The following is a 13,171-nucleotide window of genomic DNA, read 5'->3' as shown; positions in this document are numbered from 1 at the left end:
AATGGAAATAAAATCACTTTTGCGACTTTAATCTGTGGATAAAACACACAAGTATCCTGTTTTAATTAAATTATAATTTAAAATGATCGTGTGTGTGAGAACTAACCTGAGTATTTTGGCAGATTTTGTGTTATTACTGACCACCATGACTAACACTATGAAACTAGCTGAAGTGCACTTTTTTAACCATGAGCAGGTTTCCATGTTCAGCGATGGCAGTCTGTGAACAGTCCGTCCTCCTATGGGGCCACATGTCTCTGCTGACCTGTCCATTTATTTTTAGACCGCCACCAGGACCTCAGTGTCTGTCAGCAGGCAGCATAGGAAGCCATAGCTGCATGCCTGCCTGGTGTATGTTACCCACCCCAAAATTACTCATTAGTTACAGCACAGGTGGCAGAATCTCATCTGCAACTATCAGTTAAACAGCGTCTTCTTCACACTACACACAGATCTCACAGATCTCATATTTGACTTACACCGCAGAGCTATGAACATTCATCAAATTATGCCTCACATTCATTTGAGGTAAGGCAGTGGCCTGCTACATTTTTAATTCAGCATAATTATTTCTGACACGTGTCCTGGCAGAAAAATAAAGGATTTTTTTCACTCGAGTTTAATGCCTGGTCTTGTGGTGAAGGCCTTAAAGCAACATGTAGGCGTTTAGGCTTGGAAGTAACACATTTAGTCGATCATAATTAATAAAGTGTGACTGATATTTATTGGAGACTGTGATGAACTTTAGGAACACTTCTAAATATGATGTGCCCCTAAAGTTTTATGTAAACAAAAGGCATCCAAACCATCTTTTATGTACAGGCTATCAGAAACGCACGCTTGTGAAACATTTTTTGTATTGAATGATTGCGTAATGAACATCTTTTAGGCCTTTGTTGGTGATGTTTTGATCTTTAAAGTCGGAGACCATCAGCTCCACGTTTAACGCAGCGTTTCCCCTTTAAATCCCAGCAGCTGAGCTCAGCCAGGAAGTGGCGCAGTGAGCTGGAGCAGCAGACGTCTTCATCATCACAGTCACGTTTGTTTACGTTCATGCTTCTTATCTGATCCCAGGTCGCTTGGGTTTCTCTATTTCTGGGGACCCAGTGTCGCTCTGCAGCCGCAGCACCAACCTTCAGCTTGACGCTGTGACCATTTTGGGAGCATGGCCGACGGTCCAGAGGCTGATGTTGACGACCCACCCAGCATCAATTTCCCCCCGCTTATCACCGTGTCCGATCTACCCAGCGCTACAGCTGCAGGTAACTATGGCTGCGAGAACCGTAAGCGATGATGATTGATCATCGCAAGCACCCACAGGCTGTCCTGCAACTGTGCCCCGTTTGCAGGAGGACGGCCAATATGTGTGACATATTACAGATGTGGTGGTGTTGGGAGGAGGAGGAAGAAGGGGACGGTCTGTAGCCTAATAAGGTGTGGCCAATGGATTCAGGAAGCGTTCACATCTCCAGTGCTGCAGTATAGCTGTGACACTTCATCTGTTTTTCTGTCTAGTCACACAAGTAATAGAGTTGTAATGGATTGATTTGACCTGAAGGCTCAGGCAGAAGAGCTCACGGTAATAGAAACATCTGCAGAACATAGCCTAGTGTAACGTGGATCCTTTTAATGTGTATTTCAGGAGCTGTTTTACTGTGTACATCTCCATCTGTGGGAGTTCTCTGAGCACAGCATGGAGCAGACATGAGAAAATGTCACTACACCACTGCTGCTCATCTGCAGCCACCTTATGTGTATTTTGTCTTATGTGTATTTGAGCTGAGATATCATTTACACTTGATAATATGCAGAATAGTTTCAAAATATCATTTTGTATGGTAACAAATCGCCCTGCAAGACCAGACAAAACCAACTTTTCATTTCTGTTATTCTCCCTGAAATGCTGTGTTTGGCAGGTCGTAACCTGAAGGAATGGCTGCAGGAGCAGTTCTGCGACAAACCCCTGGAGCAGGATGACATGCGCCTCCACAACGCGGCCTATGTCGGAGATCTGGACACCCTGAGGAACCTGCTGCAGGAAGACGGTTTCAGACGGTGAGGCCGAGCAGTAATAAGAGTATTTGGCTCTCTAGTTAGCAAAGTTAACACATGCTTTACTTGGTAAATGATAAAACAAAACATCAATACAAATGAAAATGATAAGGTACCAAAACAAAGGCTGCACTTTGAGGGATGGGATGACATTGCAGGCAGAGAGACAGCAGAATCTGAGACAGACTATAGATTTATTTTGTATAAAGATTACAGAATAGTATATTTGTTATTGTCTCTTACAGCAGAACTGTATTTTTCCCCCCAAACAAGTCCAAAGATAACCTTATTCCAAAGCGTTTTCATAGGAGTAAACACAGACCAAAAGCAGGCTGCTGTTACCATCATCTTACAGCAGGATGGGTGTCTTCCAGTACCCATAGCATTAAACTGCATACAGCTAGAGGATCATAGTTTAATGCCAATGCAATGTCAAAGCAATATACTACAAATGTAGTGCATGTAACAGAATTTAAATTTGATGTAGTAAAAGTAAAAAACATGCAGTTTACAGCTCTGATATCTGTGGAAGTCTTGTGGAGGGAAGCAGCCCTGCAGCACTACGGGAGGACTAAAAATACACAGAGAACCTTTCAGTGGCTCAGTCCAGTAACCACCAAAGCATTGTAATGCAAAATGCTTTGCTGTTGTTAGCTTCAGTGCTTCCTCCTATTGATGCAGAATCAGAGCCTGGATTTACCAACTGGAGAACATACAGAGCCATCTCATAGTCATGAGCATGCATGCAATGAGGGAAATAACGATTTGATCCTCTAGTGAACATTTAAATTTGCTCGCTTACAAAGAAATAAACAGTCTCTAATTGTAACGGTAGTTTCATTTTAATGGAGAGAGACAGAATATCAACTAAAAATCCATAAAAATCATAAATTATTTTCATGTCATTGAGTGAAATAAGTATTTGATCCCCAAGCAAAACACGAGTTGGTACTGAGTGGCAAGTACAGCAGTAAGACGTCTCTTGTAGTTGGTCACCAGGTTTGCACACATCTCTTCTCTTCACAGAAACTCTGTACATGCTTTATGTTTCAACTTAAATCTTCAGCTCCCTCCACAGATTTTCTGTAGGACTGACATCTGGAGACTGGCCATAATGTACTTCTTCTTCAGTCACTCTTTTGTAACCTTTGTGGAATGTTTTGTGTCATTGTCATGCTAGAAGACCCATCCAAGTCCCATCTTCAGTGTTCTTGCTGAGGGAAGGAGGTTCTCATCCAAGATTTTACAGTACATGGCCTCATCCACTGGACCCTTCAATGCAGTGAAGTTATCCTATACTCTCAGCAGAGAAACAGCCCCAAAGCATAATGTTTCCACCTCTGTGCTTGGATGTGTGGATGGTGTTCTTTGGGTCATACTCAGTATTTCTCTTCACTGGCAAACCCAAAGTGCTTTCCTCAGAGGGGAGAGCTTGCAGATGCTGTGAGATTTCTGTCCATTACGGTGTAGTGTGTTCCCAGTGTAGGTCACAACTGTCTTCAGACCATTAACATGCTCCTCTCATGCAGTTTTGGGCTGATCCACCACTTTTCTCATGATCATCCTTGGAGCTCCAGACCGAGGGCAACTGATGGTCATTTTATTTTTCTTCAGTTTCTGAATAATCGCACCCACAGGCCTACGATCTTACCCCTGATGACCTTTGACATCTTTTGGAGAGGTTGAAATGGAAGAAACTGATTGTATGCTCATGTGTGCTTTATGCATATAAGAAGCTGAGATCAGGAGTTTCTGTTATTGACTGAATGATTGTAATCTGTAGGAGCCAGAATGCTGGCTGGTTTGTAGGGGATGAAATACTTATATACATATATAACTTATATGTATTTTTTTTCCTGTATTTTTTGGTTGATGTACCATAAAATTAGAGACTGTTTTTTTTCTTTGTAAATGCGCTTAAATTGGAAACGTATTACCCTGGACCTCTCCTTTCTCTGTTTTGGTGTTAGGCGTATCAATGAGAAGTCTGTGTGGTGTTGTGGCTGTTTGCCCTGCACCCCTCTGAGGATTGCAGCCACAGCGGGACACGCAGCATGCGTGGCCTATCTGATCGCTCAGGGAGCCGAGGTGGACCTAGTTGATGTCAAAGGCCAAACAGCTCTGTATGTAGCTGTGGTTAATGGTCACCTGGACTGTGTACGGATTCTTCTTGAAGCTGGAGCCGATCCCAATGGTAGCCGCCACCACCGCAGTACCCCGCTGTACCATGCTGCACGAGTGGGGAGGCTGGACATACTGCAGGAGCTCATCAGGTGAGCCTTGGGAAGGATCAAACTAAAGTCTACATGGACAGAACTGTTTTATATATAGGTTAAATGTTTAAATACGTAAAGAAAATTGGCACTAAAATTGTTTTTATCTTCCATTCCACCACTGAAAACTGGTGGGAGTCGGTTCCAGTTACTACAGTTTCTTTTCATATGGTTTAATCTTTGCACATGAGATTATCTGTGCTTTGCATTTTTAATCCGCTACTTTCTTTGTGGTGCAATCATTTCCAATAGCTGTTTTGTAACTTCCTGACTTTAAAAAAACGTTTTCTGTCACCTTTCCCAGAAAGCAAAAAGACAAACATAAGACCGAAAAACCAACATAAAAACCCCACCAACCATTAAATTCAGAAGCATTTCCCCAGCTGCAGTTTTTAGATCAATTCTGGAAGTCCCATTATGACCCCTGGCACCGTAGCGCTACGATTTCACAACAGACCTGAAACTTGCACTTTGAATCTGACCCAACTTTCTGTGGAGGAAAATTTTCAGCAGTTAGAGTCCAGAGTTTTCAGGTCTGACGTGCAGCAGACCAGGTAACGATGTTCTGACGCTGAATTCCTTTATACAACAAATGGATTTGTTGTAAAGAGGAAAGCTTCTCAATTTATATTTTTCCACAGTAATAAATATCTCTGTATTCTTTCCTTTAGTTTGCATCAAGGATTTATGAAAGAAAATTTAGTCTATGGTTAAATTTTTCCTAGGTTCAATGCTGATGTTGACATGGACCACCAGCTGGGTCCGCGGCTCCTGTTAAGCGCTCGAACCCTCAACACTCTAGTGGTCTGCCCTCTTTACATAAGCGCAGCCTACCACCACCTTCACTGTTTCCGGCTGCTGCTCCAGGCCGGCGCTCAGCCCGACTTCAACTACACAGGTCCTGTCTGCCATGAGGCTTTGACACGAGGTTTGGCTTCCTGCCTGCTGGATGCAGTCCTGCGACACGGATGTGAAGTGGCCTTCATCCACCTGCTGCTGGACCACGGAGCGAACCCAGCCCTCGTGCCCTGGGATGATTCGGAGTTGGAGGCTCCAAATCGAAGGAAAGTTGATCCAGAGGCACTCAGTGTCTTCTTGGAAGGAAAAAGTAAGTAACAAAAAACGATGCTGTTGCTTTATACAAAGCTCCGGCAGGGAGCTTTTTTTGGTGCACCTCCTCACGATACCAGAATATTTTTTAGTTAATAAGTTGTGAGTTTTTGTAGAGCTTCGTAAAATTGGCTCTCAAAATTGTGGATTTAATGTAGAATCAATAAAACCGGTGTCATATGTTTACATTTCGTATTGCTGGTTCGGATTGTTCATTAAGTAGTTCATTAACTGATTTCTGATTAATACTGATTAAATGACCGATAGAGCGTTCTGAGAGATATGAAGTAAAAGCATGAATAATAGTCAGAGGCTCACTCAGATTCAGATGTCAGTGGATTTTACTGGGAGGTAAAGCAATGTGTCATTAGCATAGCAGTGCATCAAAATATCATTTCTCTGCATAATGTGGTCAAGTGATAAAGAGGAGAGCTGTGGTTACCAATGGAAACAAATTCATTGGTAACAAATTCCAGTTGATGGGGAAAAAAGTCTTATCGGGTGTAGTAAAAGTGAAAACAAGGAAGTAGTTTCAGACACCATTAGTTTGTGAATGAAGGCTTTTGAGGCTTTACGATGAAGCATCATTAATGTCATTAGCAACACGTATGTTCTTCTTTCTGTAAAGACCCGAGTTTGCAGATTACTGCTTTTAGTTTAAGGATTTCATCTCATATATGTTTAGAATAAGCATTTTTCCTCGTGTTAAAGCTTAGCTGCTTTTACATGAAACAGGGACCTTGTAATGCATGTTTCTGGACATTTGTTGATGCTGAGGAGCTGATATAAAGAAGCCCATAAAGTACAATGAAAAAGGTCATTAAAAGCCACACTTTTATGTTTCTACTTATACAAAAGCTTGAAAGTATATGCAGTTGTTCAGCTGCATCTATTTTTTCTTCTCCCAGGAAACCCTCGTAGGCTGACACATTTGTGTCGCATCAGGATCCGCAGAACGATGGGCAAAAATCGTCTAAACCACATATCTTCTTTACCGCTTCCAGAACCTATCAAGATTTTCTTGCTTCACCAAAACTGACCATCATCCACCTACTGGTCTTGTTAAATGTTCATTTAACCCAGTCTTTAAAAGAAACCTCAGTCAGTCCCAAAGACACACTACTGCATAAACACTGTAAACCCAGATTGCTAATTGCTTATTATTTTTTATTAAGAAATAATTATTAATAATATTTTCCAAATAATATTTGTTTGGAAATCATCATTTATGTAAAAAAAAAAAAATCTTCCTCGCCGTGTAAAATGCTTCTTATCTTATCAGAGAAGCCATAGTTATGTATTGACTTGTGGAAACTGTGTGTGTATTCTAAATGTTTGCCTTGTGACCTCCCAGATCACCAGGACGAGTCCTGCTAATACTTCAAGTAGCACTTTTTAGCTCAACGACCAGAGCGAGAATCTCATTTGAAGCAACGACTTAAACAAGCCATGTTATAAATACCCCATCCACGGGCAGAGAAGAATATTGTCCAGATGCAGCTCCTTGAATTGTTTGGTTGTTGTTTTATGTAAACCAGGCAGAATGACGGCAAAAATGTGCAAAAAAATCCACACGCTAGATCCTCTTTGTTAGCCACGTGCCTTAACTTTGAGTTTGGGAAAAGTGGCTTCAAAGATTGATCAGACCAGAGTTAGTTACGGTAATCCAAATTAATCGAGTGTGATGTTCCCGGATGAGCAATTTAAGGACCTTGATTGTAAAGTTTACATTTTGTGACGTACACGTCAGCATCAAAATAAAAATTTAAAAAAGCCTTTTTTGTCAGGGGGGCGTTTAGATTGTTTCAACAAATGTAATGAAACTCCTTTTCTGTGACACTGACAATCTGTCAACTAGTGAATGAAATCTATTTGTGATAAACAGAATAAGTTTGTATTCATTAGATGCCATCTCTGGGAGTCTACTGCACCTACTGTGTACTGTGCATGTCTGTTGCACAGCCTATCTTGTCCTCAAACATTGACATTTAAATGTTGACCATGTTGAGACAGTTGTGCTTTATATATTTCATCTCTATTTGAATGAGTAAATGTATGTAATTGTATAATATCTCTTGTGTTTTGTGTTCATTTTTTGTGAGTGAGGAGAGGTGGGTGAGTGGGTCAGTCTTCCAAAGTAGGATCCCTCTGCGTGGTCTTTGTTCTGTTAGCTATCTTCCTTGAACATAGCTAATTAGAGATAATTATCTCTCTCCTCCTTTCCTCGCAGTCCCGTCCAAGATTTCTTTGTAGTCCAAAATATCATGTCTCGATCTTTTTCAGCCTAGGGAACCCTCATAGTCCTAGCTCTGAGAACATGCATCCACTGTTAGTTTCAATGATTGGTTTGCTCCAAAATTGAGTTTTTAGTCTTATGTTTCATCTCTCATGACTGTAGCCTTGCTGTTTCTCATTGTTGTTTTTCAGCTTGTGATATTTATAGAAGCGTAATGTTTAAAACAAGAGTGACGATGTCTCAATGGGTTCATGTATTACTGATGTGAGGCCGATGAATGGACCAGGATATCCACGATGGCTGAGAAAACCGCATTTTGGTGAAAACATAACAGGCCCAGTGGAAAATGCACAGCCTGGGAAACCCTGAATAAAAGCAGCAGGGAGCTCAACAGCAGAGGGGAGATGAGGGCTATCAATCCAGCAGTTCTGGCAAAGACCTGCAAAGATAGACTGGGATAGCTTCTGAAAAAATAACTCTCGGGCGGTAAATAAAGACTTCCTGCCAACATGTTTCTTCACAGTGTGTCTGTTTTGTAAGGACAAAAGGACCAAAACTGGATAAAATCAAATTTAAATGATAGAAATCTGAGTGAACATCAGTGTTAGAGAGATAAATAACAGAAAGTAAGACTATGTCCAGTTAGAGATGCCAGTGTGTAAGTGAATGGATTTAACAGGTCTTCATGCATGCCCGTGCACAACAACTGTTGCCGTGATGTCTCTAGATGGCACTGTCTTCCTTTCAAGCATGGCAGAAATCTCAGCATCTCTCCTATCTTCTTTCTTCTTATTTCACCCTCTCTTTCTCATATCTGCTTTTGTGTTTGTCATTCTTTCTTTCTTTTTTTAAACCACCTCTCGTCTTTCCGTCCATCGCTTGTCTCCCAGCCGAGGTCAGTGTAGAAGATTCAGCAGCTGTGCGCTCGAGAGCCTCTTCCTTTCAGATCTCATTAAAGCGAGTCTTTCATTAACAGAACACACAGAGAGATGCAGAATGAGGCCCTTTGCACCAGTGCAGAGGGAAGAACACACTGGACAGTTTGGTAAACCGCTGTCTTCCTGTGGGGAGTTTCCATTGCAAGAGTCCTGTCTTTTAAGTCAAATTTATTTTATGCTAGCATTTATTTAGGACGACTCCCTGCTATATTTCTTGTGGACAGATTCATTTGGGTTATTCGAGAGATTTCACATAAAGAGATGCGTTTGAAAGTGAGATGCAAAAACACGAGGTCGCAATCGGTCCTCTTTTGAAGGCTAAATGCAAAACACGAGGGATTACATTTTACTGGCGACTGCTTCGTGCATCAAACCTTCAAATCATTACCAGCATTAACAGTTTCTGAACACCAAAGTGAGCTCTTTGGTCGTGTAGCTGGAACAAAAGAGAAACAGAGCCGGTAAACGGTTTATTTCGCCCTCGTATTCACCAGGAGCCTGGAAAAGCTGAATGGTGTTGTTCATTCCTGAGTTTATTTGCACCACAAAGTGCAATCAAAATCTCAACAGCCTCTGCTAATATCGCCGCAGTGTTCCGCTTCAACTGGGGACCAGCATGCGAGGCCGAGTTAAATGCAGTGCAGCTCACTTCATGAGCTAACCGCAGCCTTTAGATATGGATTAAATGCTGTTTCCATGGATGTGGTGTTTCTGTGTAAAAAGTTTGTTGGGGTGTGTGCGTGTCTGTTTATGTATGAGCATTGTGAGTCTGTTTATTTTGTTTCCTTTTCGTTAAAAACTCACCTGTTACTCGTTAAAGTGCTTCCACCACCATCTCTTTGTGTCCTCCTCTCCTGCACTTGCACTGGCGACTAAGCCTGTTAACATTTGGTAATTGCCACGCGCTTTAATTTGAGTGATCTCATTCCTTAGGCGTTCCGGAACTGTTTAGTTTCCTCCAATGACCACATCACTTGCATGTTTACCACTGCCACACACACACGTACACGCAGAGGTATCCCACCTCTGATGCAGAGCAACGCCAGAATCATCAAGTTCAAGCTCCTTTAGTTACAATGAAGGAATCAAAGCCCAGAGCAGCTAAACGTGATTCATAAATGACATAACACTGAGCTGGTCATGTTGGGGTCCAAGAAAAGCAGTAATTTACTTTTCAGCTCATAGCTGATCAGCTGAACAGGAAAGCCTGGGTGTGGGGCCTGAAAATATTGATCATTTTTTATCTCTAAGTCAGACTCTAACTCACACATGTGGGTTACAACCTCACGCTCAGAAGCAGTTTCCCTCTGCCGAGGCTAGTCTCGGTCTATAACTCCTCGATCAGTGCTGAAGTATGAGACGCACAGGGACTTCCTTTAGGTTTGTTGATATAATTAAACAGTATATGGTTAGAAATATTGAAAGAAACTTTGCTAATAAAAGTGCCTTTTAATTATAAACCTCAGAGGGGCTTAATGAGCCTTAATTTGACTGTTTTCCAAAGAAGCCGGTAGTTGTGAAGTGTGGCAAAGGCAGGAAGGATGTAGAGTGATTGCTTCTGTAATTACTGTCACAGTCTGTAACTTGGCTCTTATACTTAATTAGCTCCCTCTCATTTGGGTGTTGTTTAGTTATTGCATGTCTATAACTGCTCGTCTTGTATGGTCGGCCTTTCAGAAACAGTTAAACTATAGAAACTCCTTGGAAAAGTCTGAAAGCAGCTGCTGTCAATGTAAACTTTAAAGACAGAAAAAATGGTTTATCACACGAAACTAGTTTTATCCACAGCCGCTCATTAGCAGTGGTGATGGGAAATGAGGACGTGGACTGTGGGTCTGGTGTGGAAAACAGACCTGTTATAATTCTTTATTTAAACTGTTGCTAATTAGGCATTATAAAGCATCATCCACTTATTATGGACAGAATCAGACTGTAACGGAAAATGTGCTGGTTCACTGTTTAATCAAGCAGCTGTACTTGTGTGATCATAGTAACGTATTCATGTTTTAAAGCTAAAGTCAGGCTCTAAGGTAGTTCTTTGGCTCAACTGGTCCACTGAATTTTGCAACCGCTTTTTCTCCGGGGATAAAACGCATTAACTTCACTTAAGTTTATATCTAGCAGAATCATCCTGTCAAACTTTTTCTTTGTGACTGCAATTTTTTAAAAAGTTTTGCACATGTGCCCATAAAGAAAAACTACATTTGTGATTTGAATGTGTTCACAGTTCCATTCAAAGTCATTTCCCTGTGTAGCTCTGCAGGGTTTCACTGGTCCTGCAATCCGCCAAATTGAGTATTGCCATCATGAACATCAGAGTGAACCTCAGCTGGCATTATGGCACACAACTCTGTGATTGATGAAAAAAAAAGACATTACTGTGACTGGTCACACGCCTGACCCCGACACGCCACCTTCAGGCGGATTTTTTCAGCTGTTCCCACCAAAAAGTGCCTCTTGGTCTCTGGTTCAGAGCCAGAACCTGAACTCAGATCACCAGAGATAATCATGACAATGAGGTGCTGGGTTGGATTGACACAGAAGCTCAAGTCCACAGTTAAACTGCAAGTATGCTTCAAGATGTCCACAGGTGCAGAAACACGCTGCCTTGAAAAGGGCAATGGCCAAATTTAGAGCAGCTTCTTATTTTTACAAGCCACATGACTACATCCTCTTATCTGAACTTGTAAAAATAGATGGGGAGTTTGATAGCAGTCTTTCTATTATTACTTTATGTATGGCTGTGTTTTTTTTTCATGAGCTAAATCACAGATGCTATGAACCTGCCAAATGCTGTCCTGTTATGTTAACCTGTTGGGAATGTAAAAACTCCACCGAGTGTTGCTCTGCTGAATGTCAAAGTGAAAACCTTTTAGAACAAACAGTCTTTCTTTTGTTTTGCATGTCAGAACTGACATTATGGTGGGTATCTGCATCGGAGAGCCTGGGGATCAGTTAATGGCAGCATGACAATGTCCATTACACCAAACTACCCATGATTAATTACTTCCGTGGAACTGCACTGCTCATGGGAAGGATTTTCCACCACTGAGAAGATCCCTTGGCAAGGAGAAGGGGGGGTGTCTTGGATGGGGAACAAAGCTGTGGAGCTGTCATGGACGGTGGGGTTGGAGGGGACTGTGGTTGGGGGTAGAGATGGTGGGTTGTGGGGTCCTCTGCCCCTCTTTCTTCCTCCTTTTTTTTCCCCCTCTCACAAAATTAACCAACAACCATTGGGCAGCTTCCCAAGCCACTGGCTGACAACAACATGGGCAAGAAGAAACCCCAGTTAAACAGAAGAGGGGAGAAGAGGAAGAGAGTCATTCAGTGGCCACCACTGTGGGAATGTTGTAAACTGTGTTTTCCTGAGGCCTTGGGAATCCCACACCAGAGCTGGAACCTGCGGGCATGGAAAACGGGGCCTGCATCCCCAGAGAGATGAGATTTCAGGAAGGGAACAACATCTCTTGTTGTGGGGAGATGGCAGTGATGCACTTTCTGCAGACTGGCAGAACAGAGATCTAAATAATATAGTAGTGTAGACAAAGGATTTATTTAGGGAGGTATAGAGAAAACAAAAAGCCCACAAGGGACCAACATTCCACTAAATTGGCAGCTTTACTATTCAATTCAGTAGTAAGCATTGCTAAACCATCCATTTTTCTGTGAAAATGTCACGGGAGCTTTAGGTTACCCCAAAGACTGAGCTTCATGTTGTCCCTGCATATGTACCGATACCCTGAGATCCTACCACGTGGAAGAACTCTATTAAAATCTAATTTAACACCTTTATTGTTATTACTCATGGTAAGTACGTGTTGGTTAATTTAATAAGCTTTGGTCAAAAGATAATGAAACAGTGTGAAAGAGTCAGATCAAGGGAAGCGCAATTCAGTTCTGCAGTAGGTTTATCCATGGACCAAATATCAAACACACTTACTCAGAAGTTAGTGTTGCTCTGTTACAGAACCACATAGAAGAACGGAACCATCATGTTTGCAACATGCTAGATACGTCATACAACAGCGTGTAGGGCAAAATACTCGTGCCTGCTCCAAAGGCCACACTTGGCAGCTCAAAAGTTTGATGGGGTAGTTCTACTGCCTCTTTTATCTGCTACCAAAAACGCAGCTTTGTTCTGTTCAGCTGACGATCCCCAGACATAACAACTAAGCTGCAAGCATTATACAGTATTGGTTGCAGTTGATTTGTGAGTTTAAGTCATGTCAGACTGCACGAAAAAGCTTTGGCGATTACAGATATAGTCTGTATGTCACTCACTGTAGTGTGGATGACTGTTTTGAAGGTTTGGCCTGGGGAAGTCTCAGCTAAGCACGTACCCTGATTAGTTATGCTACAGTCACACAAAGCAAAACAGTGGTTGGTGATGAGAACAAGATTATTGCGATTGAGTACAATGAACAATGAATCTCTTGATCTTTGAAATGGTTGCTCTGAAGACAGGGACTAGGTCTGCAACCACCTGCAGATAGTTGCTTTCTTCAAATCAGCTTTGGTGTTTCAGGATGTTGATAAATCAGCATTGATGCAGTTGAATAGAA

General features: G+C 41.9%; 1 protein-coding gene across 1 annotated transcript; it reads left to right on the top strand.

Annotated features, from left to right (window-relative positions):
- Window positions 1-948: 948 nt before the first annotated feature.
- asb1 (ankyrin repeat and SOCS box containing 1) lies at window positions 949-8,181 on the top strand. Its single transcript, XM_040027706.1, has 5 exons — window positions 949-1,262; window positions 1,917-2,055; window positions 4,023-4,325; window positions 5,051-5,433; window positions 6,344-8,181. Exons 1-5 carry the CDS (start codon window positions 1,166-1,168, stop codon window positions 6,472-6,474), a joined length of 1,053 nt encoding a protein of 350 aa, XP_039883640.1. The 5' UTR covers window positions 949-1,165; the 3' UTR covers window positions 6,475-8,181.
- Window positions 8,182-13,171: the final 4,990 nt, after the last annotated feature.

The sequence above is a fragment of the Simochromis diagramma genome, unplaced genomic scaffold, assembly GCF_900408965.1.
Source record: "Simochromis diagramma unplaced genomic scaffold, fSimDia1.1 OVJJ01000343.1, whole genome shotgun sequence".
In the NCBI taxonomy this organism is placed as follows: Eukaryota; Metazoa; Chordata; class Actinopteri; order Cichliformes; family Cichlidae; genus Simochromis; species Simochromis diagramma.
Note: the sequence above shows the minus strand (reverse complement) of the source record. Positions and strands in the feature narration are given on the sequence as shown.

Excerpts from the sequence above, each read along its gene's own strand:
- asb1 (XM_040027706.1), top strand. The coding sequence starts at position 1,166 with ATGGCCGACGGTCCAGAGGCTGATGTTGACGACCCACCCAGCATCAAT. Across the intron at positions 1,263-1,916 it reads ACCCAGCGCTACAGCTGCAG|GTCGTAACCTGAAGGAATGG; the intron begins GTAACTATGGCT and ends TGTGTTTGGCAG. Across the intron at positions 5,434-6,343 it reads TGTCTTCTTGGAAGGAAAAA|GAAACCCTCGTAGGCTGACA; the intron begins GTAAGTAACAAA and ends TTCTTCTCCCAG.